This window comes from Stegodyphus dumicola, chromosome 11, assembly GCF_044657685.1.
Source record: "Stegodyphus dumicola isolate Sdum_Otavi_A_Nest chromosome 11, ASM4465768v1".
Classification (NCBI taxonomy): Eukaryota; Metazoa; Arthropoda; class Arachnida; order Araneae; family Eresidae; genus Stegodyphus; species Stegodyphus dumicola.
In genome coordinates, this window is record NC_140778.1 from 19,045,181 (window position 1) to 19,067,205 (window position 22,025).

At 30.5% G+C, this 22,025-nt stretch overlaps 1 protein-coding gene across 1 annotated transcript in view; it reads right to left on the bottom strand.

The window, feature by feature from the left end:
• LOC146993821 (uncharacterized) overlaps window positions 1–6,120 on the bottom strand; it is a 79,359-nt gene extending 73,239 nt beyond the window's left edge. The window contains exons 1-4 of the mRNA XM_085826251.1: window positions 5,636–6,120; window positions 5,020–5,356; window positions 4,912–4,922; window positions 4,208–4,858 (exon numbers count right to left, since the gene is read on the bottom strand). Of these exons, the coding sequence (XP_085682377.1) occupies window positions 4,208–4,858; window positions 4,912–4,922; window positions 5,020–5,356; window positions 5,636–6,010 (1,374 nt within the window). The 5' untranslated portion in view covers window positions 6,011–6,120. The remainder of the gene's footprint in view (window positions 1–4,207; window positions 4,859–4,911; window positions 4,923–5,019; window positions 5,357–5,635) is intronic.
• Window positions 6,121–22,025: the final 15,905 nt, after the last annotated feature.

The following is a 22,025-nucleotide window of genomic DNA, read 5'->3' on the forward strand; positions in this document are numbered from 1 at the left end:
ACAAATACTTAGTATCAAATATTTAAATTATTTCCATGCACGTTTACTTCAACTTAAACGTATACCAAATTCCTACAAACATAAAATTCACAAAATAACTATCATTTAATTAAAATATCACTAAACCATGTACACGTCGACTTATTTTTACTTAAAAAAACATCCCAGAATTGCACAAAAAGGCATTGTGCACACTCTTCACTATATCTATGTACGCTGCTTTTTTCTCATAAATTAGAAAAATTTCACGAAAATACATGACAATTTTCTCAATCTTTAAACCCGGTAAAAAGAACATATATGAAATTACCTGATCGCGAAAAAGTATTTACCTTTTCCAAATATGAACATTTCCACATATAAAATAAATAAAATATCCAAAAACTTTTACCTCTAAATCATCTATTATATTATAAACGTCACCAACGAATTCATACCGCAACCATTACAAATACTTAGTGTCAGATATTTAAATTATTTCCATGCACATTTACTTCAACTAAAACATATACCAAATTCCTACAAACATAAAATTCACAAAATAACTATTATTTCATTAAAATATAATTAAATTCAAAAACACTACTTAAAATATAAATGAGCACATACATTAAATTAATAAAAATTACCTTAGAATCCTAATTACTTTAAACTAAATCATTGCTAATAACAATTTTCCCAATAATACCAAATTCCTTTCCACCTTACATTTAGAACAATGCATGAAAATAATATCCTCAAATAATTAAAAATACTAACTTACCTAATCTTCTTCAGAATCTTGATTACGTGGCGGATACACTTTTCTAATTCATTCAATAAAATTATTGAAAGATTTTTTCTGCGAATTTTTCCTCCATACTTCCTCCGCTAAATAAAAAGCAAACTTCTCTTTATCACAATGCCTAAATACCCATTTCGAATTCACTTTAGTTAGGGCCATGGGATCCAAAAATTAACCAACACTGTTTCCCACAACACAGAATAAAGCTAAATACAAAATTTCCAGATTTTTTTCCCGATTTCCCCCCTTTTCCGATTAAAGAACCGTAATTCGTCCATTAATATCACATGACATATCCCATGATCTCTCATTTTCCTCACGCAAAATAATGCGTAATCGGAACTGAGTACTGCTCACATTATTACCAAAGTCCCAGGTAGTAACCTTTATCGCCTCCAAAATGTCGCCAAACTACCAGTTACCATATTGTAAAGATCAACCCTTTCTGCTAACAGTATGCTTAATATTATGCTTAGAACCCTGCTTATTAGCCATTGGTGAACTTGACAAGAAAAAAAGCAATATCACAAATGAGATGTCTGCGGTAGTAAAAGCAAGGGAAATGTTTCAGCATTAACGACGTAAATGAGACTAATGCTATTTTAGTTAATATTTGGTTCCCCTTTTCTACTGGGACAGGATTCAGAAATTTATGTATGCATACATTTCTGAATCTGATCACGATACCCGATGAATACCTAATATTTATATCTAAAGAGTTGCATCTTACTTTATGCATACAAAGTTGCACAGAATGCTGAATTAGATGCATGCTGCGTAGGTATTTTTTTACATTCAATTCATGAGCATATCATGAAAAATGTCTTATGTCTGTGCAACAAAAACTTACATGCATAAATTTAAGAAGTTACTGACTAAATATTAAAATATCTATGCTTGAAGTGCTAAATATTAAAAAAAAAAAAAAGAAACTGAAGCATTTACAAAATTCCTCTCATACTTCCATTAAACACATATATTAATTAACATCAAGGGGGAAAAACATTTAAAATATAAAATTTGATATACTTATATTGAAAAAAATTTTAATTTAGTATCTTCATAATTTAAGTATTTTTGGCTAATCTTTGGAATATGGTAACAGGTAGTTTGGCGACATTTTGGTAAGGCGATAAAGGTTATTAGCTAAGACTTAAGCAGTGTACATGGATAAAGTCAAGAGTGCCATTTTGTGCATTTCTGGGATGTTTTTTAAGTGGAAATAGGTCGTGTACATGGATGATACCGTGTATGTGCAATTCTTAAAAACGCGGCAAGCAGTTTGCGATTCTGCACTTTCTCCCAATTTCGCACCTAATCTTCATCATGATTAAGCATTTTTGTTCCATAAAAGTTCTAGTATAAGCGTAATTCGGCTAGCAGATTGTTGGAGAAAATGTTGAGTAAAAAAAAAAAAAAAAAAAAAAAACATGCCTTTACTTGGTGAAAACAAAATGGCGTCCAAAAAACAAAAACTAGCAGTTTGCTGTAGCAGTGTTGGTCGGCAAATTTTCGCCGAAAAATTGCCAAGTTACCATAATCCAAAGATTAGCCCAAGTTTCTTTCAACACTGCATAAAGAACATAGAAGTTTCTGACTCTAGTGTAGAATTCGGTGCCTTCTGATTAGCAACAAATTTTGTTCAGTTTGGGCCATGAAACACCATTTCTGTTTACCATGATAGTTTTAACTTTGTTTTAGCTTCCTGATTTTTGTAAATGAAAATAGATCAATGTATACATGGACAAAGCTAAGGCAGTGAATAATGCCTAGTTTGTGCAATTCTCCAATATTCTTTTAAGTGAAAATAGAGCGATATGTACATGGACACCAGGTTTGTGAAATTTTTTGACTTCTTATTTTGGTTTTATGTAGCAACTATCTTAAAATTGTGCCTTCCTAGCACCAATCTTAGCATTTAAAAGGAATCGCAAAAGAAAAAAAAAAAAAAAAAAAAACAAGGGGCACCCAATTGTTAACTTCTACCCAGTTTTTGAATATATATGTACTATATTTGAGTTTCTTACTTGCATCGAAATACCACAATACTGATTCATTTTTTCAAATGTCTTCTTAGGTACTTTACACACATGGCACTGCTCTACTTGGTATGTCCAGGATTTGAAAGAATTTTATCTTACAAGACCTCATTTCTCTTTATCAGTATAATGTCATAACCATATACTCCTTTTAGAATGTTATAGACTCGAGACATTTCATATTGCAGCTGCATAGTCATACTGAGAATATTTCCTGATATAGATTTAATTAGATAAAAAATATGTAAAAAAAATGGAACTGTCTAGTTTGACTGCAGGTCTTTAGTATTTTAACACAATAAAGAAATCACCTAATATATTATTTCATTACAAGAAAAGAAAGGCATCTCTATCATTAATTCAATAGCTTTGATTGATAAACTCTGAAATGTCTTTAGCACAAAGAAGATACAAGTTACAATACACTTATGGGATGAAGCATTTCGCCCTGCTCCAGAATTGCATCTCAGAAGTATGCCAAATTGGTAACAATCATAATATCACCACAGTGCATTTTGCTAGGTAACAGATGTAACACTGAATATGAGTGATTCGAAAATCTGTGAAAAGTGATATCCAGGATCAAAAATTCAAATTTCCAAAAAGGTGGAAGAAACACAAAACACATCATGGCAGATACTGAACAAAACAACAATCCCACCTTTTTCAGTCAAGGTCGGAATAAGTAGTTTTTAAGGAGTCTTTAAGGTAGGATATATAAGCAAATATAGCTTCAAGTCAGCATTAGTTAAAAATGCAATTGAGATAAAACTTGCATAAACGTAGTTTTTTGCTTTTTTAAAAAAATAATTAGATTATGATTTATTTATATCAAATGACAATTCAAAAACTTGTCCACAGCATCAGCAGCACCCAGTGTACCTTTAAATCTAAAACTCTGCCACTAAATGGCTCTTTTATTACCAAGAATTTTCCCAGCAATTAATACTGACAACTGTTGTGTTTCAAACTGACTTCATTATAAAAAAAAAGATTTCTTCGCTGTGTACACAAATCTTTACTACATTGATAAATAAAATGTTCATACTAATTTAACATCTTCTCAAAAGACAGAAGGCTTTTCTTGTGATTAGATCAACGCATATTTTTTCGAATTATTCTGCTGTCCAAATGAATACTTCTACGCACGACAGATTTCCCTCTTCTGTCGATATGCATATCTTAATAATCCTTTATTAAAAATGAATTTATCCATACTTTATACACAAGTCTTCTCTCCTGAGTGAATACGTATATGAGTGTTTAAACTACTCTTCTGATTAAATGACTTCATACATACTTCACACACATGAGGTTTCTCTCCTATGTGACTAAGCATATGCTTCTTTAAATCACCATTTTGTTTAAATGACTTCGTGCATACTTCACACACATTAGGTTTTTCGGTCGTGTGAATATGTGCATGAGTGTTTAAATTACTCTTCCGACTAAAGGACTTTTTACATACTTCACACACATGAGGTTTCTCTCCCGTGTGACTAAGCATATGCCTGTTTATGTCACTCTTTTGTTTAAATGATTTCTTACATACCTCACACACATGAGGTTTCTTTCCTGTGTGAATAAGTATATGGCTGCTTAGATGAGACTTCTGACTAAAGGACTTTTTACATACCTCACACACATGAGGTTTCTCTCCTGTGTGAATAAGCATATGGGTGTTTAAAGTAGACTTCTGACTAAAGGACTTCTTACATACTTCACATACATGAGGTTTCTCTCCTGTGTGACTAAGCATATGGCTGCTTAGATAAGACTTCTGACTAAAGGACTTCATACATACTTCACACACATGAGGTTTCTCTCCTGTGTGAATAAGCATATGGGCGTTTAAAGTAGACTTCTGACTAAAGGACTTCTTACATACTTCACATACATGAGGTTTCTCTCCTGTGTGACTAAGCATATGGCTGCTTAGATAAGACTTCTGACTAAAGGACTTCATACATATTTCACACACATGAGGTTTCTCTCCTGTGTGAATAAGCATATGGGCGTTTAAAGTAGACTTCTGACTAAAGGACTTCTTACATACTTCACATACATGAGGTTTCTCTCCTGTGTGACTAAGCATATGGCTGCTTAGATAAGACTTCCGACTAAATGACTTCATACATACTTCACACACATGAGGTTTCTCTCCTGTGTGACTAAGCATATGCTTCTTTAAATCACCATTTTGTTTAAATGACTTCGTGCATATTTCACACACATTAGGTTTTTCGGTTGTGTGAATATGTGCATGAGTGTTTAAATTACTCTTCCGACTAAAGGACTTTTTACACACTTCACACACATGAGGTTTCTCTCCCGTGTGACTAAGCATATGCCTGTTTATGTAACTCTTTTGTTTAAATGATTTCTTACATACCTCACACACATGAGGTTTCTTTCCTGTGTGAATAAGTATATGGCTGCTTAGATGAGACTTCTGACTAAAGGACTTTTTACATACTTCGCATACATGAGGTTTCTCTCCTGTGTGAATAAGCATATGCTTGTTTAAATAATCCTTTCGTTTAAATGACTTTTTACATACTTCACACACATGAGGTTTCTCTCCTGTGTGAATAAGCATATGGGTGTTTAAAGTAGACTTCCGACTAAATGACTTCGTACATACTTCACACACATGAGGTTTCTCTCCTGTGTGACTAAGCATATGCTTGTTTAAACCATTCTTTTCTTTAAATGACTTCTCACATACATTACACACATGAGGTTTCTCTCCTGTGTGACTAAGCATATGCTCGTTTAATTGATCCTTTCGTTTAAATGACTTCTTGCATACTTCACACATACGAGGTTTCTGTCCTGTGTGAATAAGCATATGGCTGCTTAAATATGACTTCTGACTAAAGAACTTCTTACATACTTCACACACATAAGGTTTCTCTCCTGTGTGAATAAGCATATGGGTGTTTAAAGTAGACTTCTGACTAAATGACTTCATACATACTTGACACACATGAGGTTTGTCTCCTGTGTGAATAAGCATATGGGTGTTTAAAGTAAACTTCTGACTAAATGACTTCATACATACTTCACACACATGAGGTTTCTCTCCTGTGTGACTAAGCATATGCTTGTTTAAATCATCCTTTCGTTTAAATGACTTCTTACATACTTCACACATACGAGGTTTCTCTCCTGTGTGAATAAGCATATGGCTGCTTAGATGTGACTTCTATCATTAAAAAAACTATAACTGCGGTAATTATTCAAATAATAAAATCAGTTTCAACGAAAACAAACCCTATTACCACGTAAGACAACAATTACTATGCCCTAACGTCTTGAAACTGGAATATCTATTATTATTGCCAAGCACTAATTACTAAACTTTACTAGCAAAATCAAAGTGAGGCTTGCTCATGAGCCAGCAAAATTAAAATACAAAATAATAAAAATTAAAATAAATAATGTATTATTAACATCCTCCCAACTTCTGATTACAAATTATAATCAAAAGTAGCGTTTTTGCGTTTTGTTTATAATTATTTGTTACATTATTATTATATATGTTTGATTACAAACGTTGTATTTGATGATAAGTTTTAAAAATTTTGGTTTTGATAATAAATTATAATGGGACACCTGTCAAGATCGATGTGGAAAAACCAGTCGGGGTACTCTTTTCACTCGATAGCAAACGGAAAAGCGAGTCTGACCGTGACCTTCGAGAAACAAGGGGTGAAACTGAAGAAATTTAAGACGGAGGGCTGTGTGATCACCGAGGCAAGCGGCAGCACGATCGCTGCGCTCGGTAAAAAAGTGAAAATTTTTCCTTTCCTCTTTCTGATTATCAATTAAATTTCTTTGAAAAATTTTTTGTTTTTCCTCTACAAAACCTATATCATTCCAATGAATTTCGGCTCCGATGTTGACGAGAATAAAACAGCGGACAATGTAAGGATATACTTCAAAAGACTGGAATTTTAAGATAAGTACTTTTCTTTCAGCTAAACTAAATCAAATTTCTATAAATAAGTGCCTTTAAATCAATAAATCTTAATTTTTCATCAGTTTAAAGCATTAAAAAATACTTGAAATTGCCATTGCTTGTGGCTTCCTTTGTGTATCAACTCGAAACAGACGCCAGCGTTATCAGTTCACCTCTGTCAACACTTACAAAGCCCTTAAGGAATCTCGAGAGAGGGAAAATTTGGGGATGAGAGGGATAATTTGGGCATCGCGCTATTTCCCTCTCGGATCTTCTGGATTCTCTTTTCTTTCTAGATCGCTTGAATATAGTTTCGCCTTTAAATAATATTATACCTCTCCGATTTTTTTCTCATACTGTTCTTTGCTATCTGTTAAATCTCCATATGTAAGGGATGGTTTATTCTTCACCGCCTTAAATGAATTTTTAGAACTATGAGCTTATATAAATAACAGTGTGCCTCATTGTGTTATATTAACATTATTTAACTAGTAATAAATTATGATAGTAAAATAATTAATCTTGTAATAAATTATGATAGTTAAATTAATAAATACTGTTTAATTTGTGTTTTTAATACATATACTCAGTTATTTACACACATAAATATATATATATATTTTTTATTTTATATATTTATTTATTTTTTTTGGGGGGGGTGTATGCGGTTGTGGTCTTGTATTGTATATGGTTCTATGTTGTTAGTCTGCTGCTGCTTTTTGAAAAATGTATGAAAATGTTGAGAATGAAAGTAGCATAAGTTACTTTGGTTAAATTAATATATACTTTTGTTTGACGACCTTTGTTGATATCTCAGGATGCAAGCGTACATATTACTTTATATTCCATGCTAAATACCTTGATACGAAGCATTTTAACACCGTCAATATTTGTTTTTTCCCCAGTAACACATCTATTCACCATTACCAAACACACTCACTACACAAACACACCTGTGAGACACTATTTATTGTAAATGAAGACAGTTTCTTCTCCTTTTAACTACACTCATGGACACAATCGTATTTTAGGATATTTTCTACTTCTTTTCCTTTTCTTTCTATAGGCCCTTTTTTTTTCTTTTTCCCTCTATTATTTTTGGGCCATTTATTTAAAATTTTATTTTGTCCCATCTTTTCTTCCTGGCCTTTTGAACTCGTACAAGATGTACGAAGTTCCTTTTTACTCTCCTCAAATACGAAATTGCCCCTCTTTCTATATACCTTTCCTTCGCACCTATGCTTGATTTTTCGCCCGTCGGTGCAGAAAGACTTAGCGGGTGCAAAACAAGACATCTGTCTATTTTGTCCAAGGAGGTTATAATAGAAGGAGGGAAGGTTCAGCTCAAACGGTGAAGCTTGGCGGCCATCTTCTTGTTATCACCGTGACTTGTGCAAGGAAATCTGTCATTGCAACATTTTTTCTTTTCTTTTTGAAGCATGTCAGCTTGTATTGCATATGGATGCACAAATAGATTCTCGAAAAAAATTCCGGGCATTATTTTTCACACGTAAGTATCAATATTCTTTTTTATGTAATATGACAACTATATAAAAAAATATCACAATGTCATGTGGTTTTCTTTCCAGATATGAATACAAAAGGACTTAAAATAGGTTATTTAATATAACTATAATTAAAATATATTAAATACATTTTAATGTTTCTGTTTATAGCTGGTATCTTCGTTCCTTAAGATACAATGCTATATGGTAGGATTTAAATTGTATAATTTGAACGTTTTAGTTAATTCGTTTTATAACTTTCATGAAAAGTAAGAAATCAATTGTTACTATTTTTATTAATTGTAAAGGTGTTAAATAAAGCAATGCTTTTTTTTATATATTAATTATTATTCATTTTTTTAAGTTAAGATAAACTGTTCTGTTGTTAAAAATTTTTGCATAAACTTACAAATTTCTGGGCAGTATAGTGATAAAATTAAGTGAAATATTTACACAATTGAACATGTGGAAAGATGTATCCAAAAACTTACATAGGTGTATTTCTGTAATTCAACTTAATTAAAGGCAGTTTCTTTGAGATTAATAAATATGAAATGCGCATAAACTGAAATCAATGAATTCACATAAATCTGTTTTATTTTATTAAGATTTATTTTCTAACCTAAGCAAATCCGTGAAATATGCAGAAACATCATTTTTTAAAGGCTTTAATGTTATGCGCATGCATTTAGATTTCGAACTATTTCTTAATAATTTGCTGTATATAGTAAATTATGGATATCATCTTTATTACTTTAAAACAAAAATTCAACAATAGCGAGGGATTTCATTATAAATTTAACATATTTTTACTGGAAAATAAATGCACGGAACAGCTTAGAAACACGTACATGTCACTGCCGTAATGCAATGTTTTGAAGTCACAAACATGGACGCCGCTTGTTCGGCGGAGTTTCATTCCCCGATAGTGGAGGAAACTACGAACCCTCCCTCCTTCTATTCTAACCTCCTTGACTTTGTCTGTCTGTCTGTCTGAAGAAATTTAACCAATCAGAGAGGACCGTTGCGTTAGGAACTTTTGGCATCATTTCTCTTTCGCCAAACGCAATTTTAGTGCAAAACTGGTATACCAGAATGTGCTTGTTAATGTTATGGTAACTTGTTCGTTTTTCTTTCGTAGTAGATAGATCATTTGTTTCGCTTATTATTTTGAGGAAGCTGATGTGATTTAATATTTAATTTACCGTAGAGGCGAGAAGTAATGTACAATATTTATTGGGATTAATTTAAATTTCAATTTCTAAAACAAATACAACTGTAAATTCTACTCAACTTGCTATCCCGATACCGAATAACTTTTCGATTTTCTAATACCCTTTTAAATAAAGTAATAATTGATAAACATTACTGTATTGTAAAATTTCTTGGCTGTTTGTGTTTTTGAAAATGTTTGGTGATATTTAGGTTTCTTATTATTTCATGTATTGTATGTACATAAAATTCGATAAAGAAAATATTTTAAGAATGTGTTTTATTTAAACAACCTGATCTTGGAAATCTCTCTTTTGTGTATTTTTCTGTAAGCAAAACTATATTAACAAAAGCGCTTACTGAAACATATAAAATGGAGTGATTATTCAGAGAATCTACATATTAAAAGGGTATGGGATAGCTCATAAAATTTCAGCTGACCCAGTAATTCCCAAAAGAAAAAAAATAATAGATTATGCATTATTCTGTATCTAAATAATTCTGTTTCATTTCATTGTGTTATATAAAGATGTAATTTTTTACGTCTTGCAAAAATGTAGCATTAGCACATTCAAGTAAGTTTTATTCATGATAAATCCGTGGATAATTTTACACTATATGTGTTGGTATGTACATTATTTTCTTTTATTGTCAGGATTTTTCTGAATAATATGCCTTAATTTATCACCTTAAGTAGTCTTCAGAGTTTGTAATTATACATATTTGGAAATCACAGAATATTTAATCTGCAATTTTAATTTCATTTACTTATGATTGCTGTAAATGATTATGATTTCGGATGTCATATAGTAATCCCTAGCACAAATTCTAAACAAATTTTCTTGAAATCCCATGCATTTTCTTTTTCTGTAAAAATAAAATATTCCAATAAAACCTACCACCATTGGATGACTCTAATTTTTTTTTTTTTTTTTTTTTTTTTTTTTTTTTTTTTGTAAGCAGCAAGAAATTTTATACTATAGCCTACACATCTATTGCCTATGTGCCTATAATTTGCTATCATTTCTGATCGTGGAAATGTGGTGAATTTTCATAATTATGTAGTTTTTCAGTATAAATATAAATAAGAAAAACTAAATTTGTTGTTTTTTGATAAATAATTTTTTTTTGTTCTCTTAAACCAGAACATGCATAAAAATATTTATGTTGATAAGAGGTCGTACAATTCCCCCCCCCCGGAGTTCTATACGGATGGTAGAAAATGAGAATGTTTTCTTATTTGCTTAACTGATTTTTGCAAATCATGAAAACAGTATCTTTTTGAGCGAAGAAGACTTTCATGAAGGATATTACAAGAAAACGACTTCTGTTTCATGTGACACACAAGAAATATATCCTAAAAAGCTAGCCTGTCTACCAGCGTTCAAACTGCCAGTGCACCTTAGTCATATTCACTCGAATGAATACTAATCATGTGAATGAATACTAATCATGAAAGATGATAATAATTTTACTTGTAAGAATTTTATGTTCATTTTATAGAAGGTTTCTCAGTTTACTCTGCTGTAGAATCTTCGGATGAAGTTACCATTACATGATGTATCATCATTGTTTTTTCTTCATATCAAAACTGATTTAGAAACTGCACTTTTTTTTTTTTTTCATTTTTAATAATTATGAATAGTAGCAGAATAACTATATAAAAAGTGTTTATAATTGTTATTTTCCAAGCAAATTTAATAGCTTAACATCATTCAATTTATTATACCATTGTTATATAAGAGTCAAAAATGGCTTATGTGCATTTAATTACACAATTAACATTCATTTATTGTTTTACAGTGGTTTAAACTAATGTTATGTTTTCATAATATCTAATATATTAAACAGCAAGTCTATTTTGCTTGGTTTAATATTGGTTTCCTAGGTACCAATGCAATATTTAATGTGTTAAGAAATTACTGATGAAATGTTAAATGGATAAAAACAACGCATTTGTATATAGAAAACAAACAATTGAAATATTCCAACTTCAAGTTATATTTTGTAATTATGCATATGATCCATGTGCAAAAAATATATTTGAATGCAGTACTAAAAAACTTAATATTTACAGATTTTAAGAATTTATAAAAATATTCATGTTATGCAACATAATCTGATGTTTTTGGCAATATATATTAAATTGTAATTTAGCAATCTAAATAAAATTTTGATTAAATATTAGCTACCAAAATATTAACAAAGAGCTCACGCTTTATTCCATAAAACAAAATACCAAATTATAATTAAATGTTTTAATTTTTACAAACACAGAAAACAAATAACTGTGCATGAAAAAAAAAAAAAAAAAAAAAAAAAAAAAAAACGAAATAAAGAATATTGTAGAAATTATCTTAAATATCGAATAAATTTCATTACATGCAAAATTTATGCCAGAAATTGCCACACGCTATTTTGTTCTCTCACCTCAGTTGATCATTCGAAAAGTTTTAAGAACGAAGCTCAGATTTTTCAAAAAGTTTTTACATTCTGCTAAATGTTTCCCCATTTACAATTGTCTTTAAATTTAAAATTTATTGCGAATGTTAAGGATCTTACTGTGGAAATATTATTCATCAAGCTTAAAGCCTGTTTAACTTCACCTATAAGCAATAATCTCCATAATGACTGTAACTTCCTTTACACAATTAGGAATTTCATTATGCAGTTTCCATACTAAAGCCATTAATTTTTTAAACTATGGGTTGTATCAAAATAGAGTATTTTGAAAGTAGATTTATGCAAAATAAGTATGTTTCACAGAAGATTCATAAGTATGACAGAAATATAATTTCTAATCATATTATCAGTCTATAACTTTAAAACACATACCTATAAATGTTTGGTTATATGATATCTACCCTCATACTGCTTCATAATCTAGCTGATCTATTTGTATAATATCTACAACACCATATAACAGTTTCACTGGTATGTCAGTCTCCACAGCCACAGTAATCTTATTTTGCAGATCAGGTATTATATTGGGTACAAATACTACATTTTTCATTTAATATTTTACAGAAAATGTCAGACCAGATAAGCTGTGCAAAATGTGTCCAAAAGCATATTTTATAAACCTAACTATCAGTATTCAACAGTCTTACCACTCACGGGCCTCTTTTTCGAATGATTATAAACTGCATATGTATAATACATTATAAAGAAAATCTTCACATTTTACATTCCTCATGTTATGCTACTGACATTTTTTCTAAAAATCTATTTGTTATGTGAATTAATCCTTCACACACGTAAAGTCTGTAAAAGTATTGCAACTAATCTTCTGTGAGAAAATACTATTGCAGAAATCAAATACTTTAATTGAACTGAGATTTACATATACAAATTGGAAGACTTTCCTAATATATTATTTAGTGTTGAAATTGGCAGAGAATTCCAAATTTTATTAGATAAATAAAACAATTTAAAAATTATATATTAAGCTTTTCAAAAATACAGTATATTTGAGAATTTTACTATCAATTTATACAATATAATGTGTTACATTTCTTGAAAAACAAACATCACACAAAAATGCAATACATTTTAGAAAACGTTCAAATTATAATTTGTTAGTATTTAGAAACTTTCTGAAAAAAAAAAAAAAAAAAAAAAAGTATAAGCTTGTGGCTTTGTGAGCTAAATTTAGTACCCAGTACTGAAAGGAAAAAAAAAAAAAAAAAAGCAACATATCTTTTGCGCACGAAAACCTGAGAAAGCCTTTTTTTGTGTGTATTTCTTACTTGGTGATAAAAAAAATGCTGTCTGTAATTTTCAGCGCTAAAAATGAAGCGGAAAGTTAGTTCTATACGGCAAATAATTTTTGCGATATACCACCTTAAAAAAGACACAGCTGATTCACTAACACACTGTTTTCGCTAGAAATTTATTACACATTTCACATGAGAATCCACAGAATTTTCCACTCCGTTGCCTTTTATAAAAATAAAAGTTACAAATCTAAACAAAAAACATATCATCAAAAGATACGAAAAATAGAATATGAGGAGGAAATGAATACAAAGCAAACTCTTCAATTATTGGCATAAAAATTGGCGGCCAAAAGCAGTCTCCGACGGTGGCTTATTCTGATTGGTTGAATTTCTTCAGTTCCCGGCGGGTTTTAGCCGCCCGTGAGACTAAATTTCAACTTGGCAGGAAATTTTGATTGGTTAGCTTTGGTGACGTCATTTTGACGTATTTAAACTCCACCTCTCATGTGGTTTACAATCAAAAGTCATTATGCGCAATGTTTGGGCATGACCAAAGATGGGTTCTTCTCTTGCTTTACCAAGATATCCATATAGCCAGGGCTTAAATTGCGTCGGAGCCCACCGGAGGCTGGCTTCGGTACTTCTTAGTTTTAGGAAAAATTCATAATTTTAGCCGGAGCCCTAAATAAGAAGGCTTTGGCACTTCTTTTATGTAACTGAACTATAATTTCAGTAGAAATCTGGTTTTGGAAACTTTATTTTTAATAATAAAATTATATTAAAAATTGCTTATTAAATTCTAATTTATCACTTTGCATTTTATTAAATTTTAATTATTTAATTACTTTAACCATTAATTTTCTAATAATGAATTATTTAATTTTTTAATTGTTAATGATTTTATTAGTCATCTTATTCTCTTATTTATTCTTGTTCCTCTTTCCTGAAGGTCTTCTATAGGGCTCTGGTACTTCTAATTTTTGAAATTAAACCCTGCGTATAGCTGACCGTTTTGTTTTTCTAATATGCTTCCTTAGGGATTATGACAGCCATATACTGGTAAAAGGCCTTAGACCATTTACCAAAGCAAAGATCCGAAATGGTTTATATGGTAAATAAGAGAGTCGTAAGGAAGGTTATATTGTAAGAATTTCGTTTGGTATGAAAACTTCAGTTTTCATAAAGGAAATGGATAAAATGCAGATATTTTTTCCCCATGAGAGAAAAGTCCTAAAACTACTTCAACTGTTTTATTTTGTAAATGAAGATAAAATAGCGCCTGATATGTGTATTTACTAAAGAGGACTTTAATTATTTAGTGAAATAAATAAGGACAAAATACAAAATTTGAAATTGTAGTTTAAAAATAGGTTTTTATTTGATTAAAGCACTCGAGAGCTAACTGCCTACAGGGAAGAATGCCTTCCTGGAGAACTTTCTAAGGGAAACTGGCTCATATACACGTTACACATGAGGAAAAACACGAAAACGCCTATGCAGCCAGCCCAAATCATGTTTAGAATAAAAATTAATTTGTTATTTATTATCATTTGCAATTATTAGTGGTAAATATGTATTGAAATCCATTTAGAGCAAGATCTGCAAAGAAATGAATGCGGAAAAATCTAAATTCTCAGAAGAGATATGGAATTATCTGATTATAATCAGTAGAATTTGCTTTGAGTTAATCCATATTATGTAACGTTATCAAGTGGCTAAAAGTATAAAACACTGGTAATTAATTCTCCTTTCCTTGATTTGTAGTAGTTGAATGAAATGATCATAAGGTAATTTCATGACAAAGAAGCACTTAAAAGTCTATCATGCCTGAATTCTGCTTGAATGTTGAGTCATAAGGGTACAAGATCTCAAAATATATGTTAGAATGTGTCCGCGGTCAAAAAAGGGTTGGAGTAACTCCTATACATTTTGTGTTCATTAAATAATCTTGTACAAATGATTAGGTAAAGTTTTTAAAGTCTTTTGCCATTAGTTGATCCATTAGCATGCTAATATAGTCTAACTTCATGCTTATTTTTACCCTATGTATCAATGATTTCTTATTATATACAGATAATATTAAGTTTTGGTCATTATTCATACTGTCAATAAATCAATATGAAGAATACATTTGTGATTTCAATTGAAAACGATTAGTTCAGTGTTTACAGATTCATGTGATGTAATGAAAGTTTATAATAAAATTAAGAATATTCTGTGGTTTATTTTCTTAAATGAAACTTTGTTTTTCCTCTGGAAAAAAATCCAAATAGCTTTATATTAAAGATTTAATATTAAAGAGATCTTCATCAATAACAATGTGTTAATTAATGGAAACTATACACTTGTGTCTATATCAATAATATTTTCCTTTGAAATCTCTGTACAAGCCTTAGTAATCTCAAGGTGTGAGATTTATAATGTTGTAATATTCTGAAAAGTCACAGTTTCATGAAAAATTAAAAGCTGTATAATTTGCATCCATACATAAAAGCAAGAACTATGTATACATAAATTCTACAGTTTTACTGTGTGGAGCAAATCAACAAAAGCATTATCAAAGCATCACTATCAACAGTTTCATCACAAAACAACTACATTGCAGAGCATGTTTCCAAAGTATATCAATTTTTTAAAGTACTGATTCTACTGAAAATGTATTGTTTACAAGATAAATAAATAGCTCTTGCATGCTTCGCCACTTTATAAAATTTTTAAAGATTTTATTTTTATTTCTGTTATTGGTTGTCATATATCTGCATACTTTTGCAGCCCAATGATTTATTTACTGTATGAAATTTATTAATCAATTCTCTTGGAATAATTTAAGTTTTCACTATTCATAAATTGTTATTGTAATCACTAGGGATTCAAAAATGCTCAATAACAAAATACAGTAGCATTTTCAAAATCACTAAGATTTACACTTATATGAATTTAAGAATTTTAAAGCACTTATTATATTTTTGTGGCATTTTTAATCATTTATTTAGAGAAATGCCACTCTGATTTGTCAGCAGATACTGAATTATGATTTTCCTTTGTAATAATCAAGTGCGATTGTTATTCCTATTATGTTCTCTATCTGTATATGATGTTACTATCTATATTTGACTGAATCTGTAACTGCATATTTCATGCTGAAACTTTTAGTTCTTTTGCACATATTGTTGTGATACGTCCTAATAAACACATTATATGTCGATGTTTTGTAAAATGATGTTGCTAACTGTACTGTACGTGTACCATCAACTGGAGAACTTTACACTAACAATTTAGTAGTGAAATACTGCGACAGAATATGCAGATCAAAAACTGATTAATAAATTACTTGTGTAACTAGCAAGGATGAAGTAGTGACAAGATTAAGAGCATTTTAAATTTATATACTCTTTTTAATTCATCATATTTTAATTTATAAACTATTTAGAGATTATTTTATATACAATATATTTACATGATGAGATATCAATATGCATGATCAAAAGAATCATGAATTATAAGAGTTTCATTATTTCCAATGGCATCTATAGCAGCTTTCTTGTATGAAGTTGTTGCAATATTTTCAGTACTGCATGGACTTTTTCTTTTCTTTCTCGTAGAAAAGAAATTCTTTTGTTTCTCTGCTTTTTTATTTGTAGGTTCATAGTTCACCATTTTCAATTTCGGCTTTTCGTTCTTTAATTTTGTAATCACTTTATTCAGTGTGTTTTCAATATCTCCCAAAGTTATATTATGTACTGTTGTTGATGTTACAAGTTTTGATATGATACTCAGTTGATCTATAATATGGTTCCTGATTTTTTAAATTTTTGTGCTGATAGTTCAAGAAAGGATTTTACATCATTTGATTCTTTAGTTTTAGCTGGCTGTTCTCTATTAGGTAATCTTGTCTTTAAAATTATTGTATGTATATGTTTACAGACACTTCCTTTAATCGTGGCATCTGTGCATGTGCATACAAATGCATCGTTACAAATTTTGCACCATTTACAAACAATGTTACAATTAATGCATTGTGTATGTATTTGAGTAACAGTATATTCAAGAGTAGGGTCACTTTCTGAAATCACATGCCAAGAAAACTCATTGATTTCTGTGATATTATTAGCTTGAAAATTTATTGCTCTGTTGTGTCGTAAATTTGTTTGGTTGATCTTTGATGTTTTTGCCCCTTTTGTTGTTTTGATAAATCTCTGGAACCATTTATCTTGCACCATATTAATAAGCTTCGCAATGCACCTATCAACCCTCTTGTTTTTCAATCCATCAAGATAAGAATATTTTAAAACTCGATGCAGTGCTTCAAGATGATTGTTAGTTGTGATGTTACATCTTTTTCTATAACATTTAGCCCACAATTCACATCTGTTTCCATAATTTGAAGCAAAATAATTAGCAAACTTGTCTGTATCTCTATCAGCAAAGAGTTTGCTGAGGAAATCAGATATCAGTGCTTCAAATTCTTTTATATCATGACATTCAGATACTACATTTAAAAATTTCAAAACTTCCTTTCGCTTTGATGGGATAATTGAATTTGCTGCTTGCAGCCATGCCTTTTTAACGTGCCAGGTGCATAGAATCCTAAATTTGGCATCACGTCCATGCAGTATAATATACTGGTGCATCATCACTCATAAAGCGGTTTACAGACAGCAGTCCAACTTTGTCCCTAATACACTGAAAACATTTTTGCATTGAACCTAAATTTACTCTATTGCTTAGGCAAAAAGCAGCAGGAAATCCTGAATTAAACTCGTCTATGACTAAAACTGTCGATAATTGAAAATCGTAAGCTTTAGTCCCATGTGTGCTATCGATGCATATGCTATCGGATCCAAACTTTAAAAGCATATGCTTTTGAACATTTGTCATTATGATGATGCAGAAGTCACTAATTTCCAAGTGCTGATCTGCTGCTTCTCCTTGGAATTTTACAAAAAGAACTGGATTATCATCTAAGCATTTCATTTTTTCTATCCAGATCCTTAAACTGACAGCATCAGTTGGATGATATTGTTCATCATTACCAATACAGTAAGAATTAGAAATGTTATGTATGTCTTTTTTTTTGTCAATAAATGCTCCCTGCAAATGTCTTCTTTAATACTATTCCTTGTGGAATCTAATATTTTCTGTGGTGGAATGCCTTCATTTAACTTACCTGAAAATATTGCATTTATATGATAATGTTGTATAATAATGTCTGTTTTATATTGAATTTCACAATCAAGTTTATAAAGAAACTTACCTGCAATCACTTCTCGCAAATCTTTTGTTAATGGCAAATGTTCTAGATCTACTGTGTGTCTCACGCGTGTTTGGAAATATAAAATCTTAATAATGCCATTACTGGTAACTTCAATAGTACATGGACAGTGCCCCTCTATTTTGCAGGTACCTTGTGATTTTATAGCTCTTACACCTTTACTTTTAGAATTATAAAATCCAGATCGATTACAAAGGAAGTAACTCTTTTTCCCACCTTCTTTAAGAGTTATTGTACTTCTCAAAAAGTAAGAAATTTTTTCCCTTCGTTCTTCCTCACGTTTCCATTGTAAGAAATCTAAATTTGAAGGGTAAACATTAGCCTACATACAATATAAAAGCCCATTATAATTGTGAACTAGTGAATCTTTAAAACAAAATTATTAATTTAAAACTAACCAAAATCTTATTTTGGCACTGATTGTAAATAGATACTGGTCACTTTAGCAGAATTTTTTTTCTCTTCAAGAAGAGGGACCTGTGTCTAATTGCTCTCAAAACCGATAGTTTTATTTAAAATCTACACTGAAATAAAGTTGCCTAATTTTAAGTCAGGGGCGTAGCAAGAGGAGGGCATCTGTCCCCGGGCGCAGAATCCAAGGGGCGCCAAACTGATGTTACGACATTTTAGAATTAAATGTTTTCCATCCTTGGCAAGCAGTAAACCTTCAGTTTTCCCTGAGTGATGAAAACCCTAGCTACGACTCTGTTTTAAGTTGTACATTGGCATATTTTTCTTCCTATTTGACAGTTACTAGTACTCGTGTTCCAGCTAAACAAGACTTAAAACAAATTCCCCAAAGTTGTATAATAATGCAAGAAATTTATTCTTAAGAGACAAATTGTCATCAGACATTTTCCATAACATGAGTGTCATCTGGCCTATGTCTAAAGTAAAAAAACATTGTAGCCTGTTTCTTGATAACTGATACAATGTGTATAGGTTATTAAAATTTTAAGACATCGAATAAATTTCTTTGAGTAGTTTTAAAATAACATATAATAAATTTTAAGCCTCATTTACATATAATAAAATAAGTGTCTATCATTATGATACTAAACTTACGATTGAAGGTTGCCACTTTAATAAAGATTTTAGCAATTTTTTATTAGGTCCACATTATTTTTGATATCTTCATCATACATATGCATTAAGAGATCCGTTTGTGTAATAACAGGATAGTCTTTTTTTTAATGAAGCACTGAATTACATGTATAAATAATTATGTAGCAGTACATCTCTATATATGTTTTTATTATTTAGAAAATGTTTACTTCATATTTCAAATAGTTGAGGAAGAGAAATATTACTTTGAAATATTTTTACTGAAGAATAATGGGGGTTTATCAGGCTAACAGAAAAAAGCAAGATGCTAAGGAAATTATTCTGTTATCAATTATACTCACAAAAATAGATGTATTTTATTCCCCAGCTTGATGAATGAATTTGCAAAAATAGTAATTTGTACTCAGTTTGGGGCTATTCAAATTAAAAACGTTTATCGCAGAAAATGCAAATTTCTAATATCTTACCTTCATATGTATTAAATGTCATTTGAACGGAGTTAAGAGTGTATCCATGTTGATCTCTTGCGTGATTTCTTAACTCTTCAAGCGTTCTACATGAAAAATTGCAGGCATTAATAGGACATTTCAAATTTCCTTCAGCCACAACAGGTACTTTATGTACTTCCGGAATGTGTTCATATAAAACCTTTTTCTGTTTGTACTTTTTGCAGCAGTACATACATTCAAATACTGCTATCTTTTCATATTCCATTGTTATAACAAAAAGTTATGTACTACAATAGAAAATAAAAAACTTATTTTGTCATCAGAAATATTAAAAAATGAATAAAAACTGGTAGCATATGATATTAAAATATTTAATGTTTGACACAAAAAAATGGTAGCATATGATATTAAGATATCTAATGTTTGACTGAAACTAACACGGCTTGCTATTCTGAAACATTTTTCATTTTCCTTTCTTCAACAAAGGAAATTTCCGCTAAATTTATCTGTTCTCAAAAGGCAATATATGAATAATAAATAGATTACAAAAAGTTTGTCTCAAAAATAAATCCTTTACAATAATTTGTAATCACGTGTTTAATTACAAGCAAACAATACCTAAATTACCAATTAAAATATTTTATCAAAAAATTCTTTTAGCTCGCCAAAAAATATCACTGCAGAGCTCAGAAAACAAGCAACCGAAAATTGCAGGTAATCCTGCGGGGTAAATCTAAAACACCCGCTTTTGACGTCACATGTGACATGTACCGTTGACCAATCAAATTTTCCTGCCGAGTTGAAATATAGTCGCTCCCAGAAACAAAGCCGTCCAGCCAAAACCGACTCTATTTTGGTAGAGGTAGTAGAGTCGGTGTTAGTCCAGCTCTCTCGTGACGTCACGATGAGGAGTGCATGGACCTTATAAGAAATAGACTAATCCAAACAGGTTTTCTCCCTCGTCTGAGGCGTTGCCGACTGTTACCTTGATCAGATCCGGAGGAGTAGGGACGACTTGCAGAAATTTAACATTGGTTGCCTATTGCAGCGTGTTTAATTGTCAAGAAAATGCTCGTTGTAGCGCCTCATTTCACAAATTAGAATTTCTACATAGTTTTATTTTTGAAATTGAGATTGATTTTTAAAAATTTAGCATATTTATCAAGCATAATTAGCATTCCAAATAATTATAAAGCTATTGCATGCTTTCAGGACTGGATATTTTTTTAGCCATGCTGTAAGGAAATTTGTAACTACTTCTTTTAGAAAATAATATTTTAAATCTGAACTAATAGAAAATTTCAAACAAGCAATTTTTATGCTTTTTATTGGTGTAAATAAGTAAAAATTACTAAAATATTTAAAAACGAATTTTTGAAAGTTTTGTTTAAAATTCTAAATTGGGCTGCTTTTTTTAAAATTATAGATGAGTATTATAGCACAATTTCTATAAAGGAATTTTATTTCAATTATATTTCATAATACACCATAGTGATAAACACTTTTGAATCCTTAAAAATGTTTATACATTTAATTCTAATATTAAAATTGTATTAATCGTAATAATTAATATTGCTTGTATTTTCTAGTGATTATTTTTTAATTTATTTTTAGTTTTGCATAAGATTTTTTTATTGACTGTTAATTTACTTTATTAGCCTAAATCGGCGGTAGCCTAGAAAGGCTCTGTTTCGTAGCGGCTTTTTGCGCTGTTTTACTATAAAAGCCCGTGTCTGCTTGCAAATTGTAGTTACCAAATATTATCGCCCTGTATTATTAAATAATGAAGAATCTGCATGAATAAATGTATGTTTTTCGCACTGTGACAAAAACGACAGTATCTAGAGGCATAATATTTTGAATAATGTAATCCTCCACCCGAACATGGGCATCTGGACGGCCGAATTTCGAATTTGTTTCAATCTATTTCATATTTTGTAAAACTTTAACGAATTTTTGATTAACAAACTCAGCGAGTTCAGAGCGAGCACTGTACGGAAAATAACAGTTTTATCT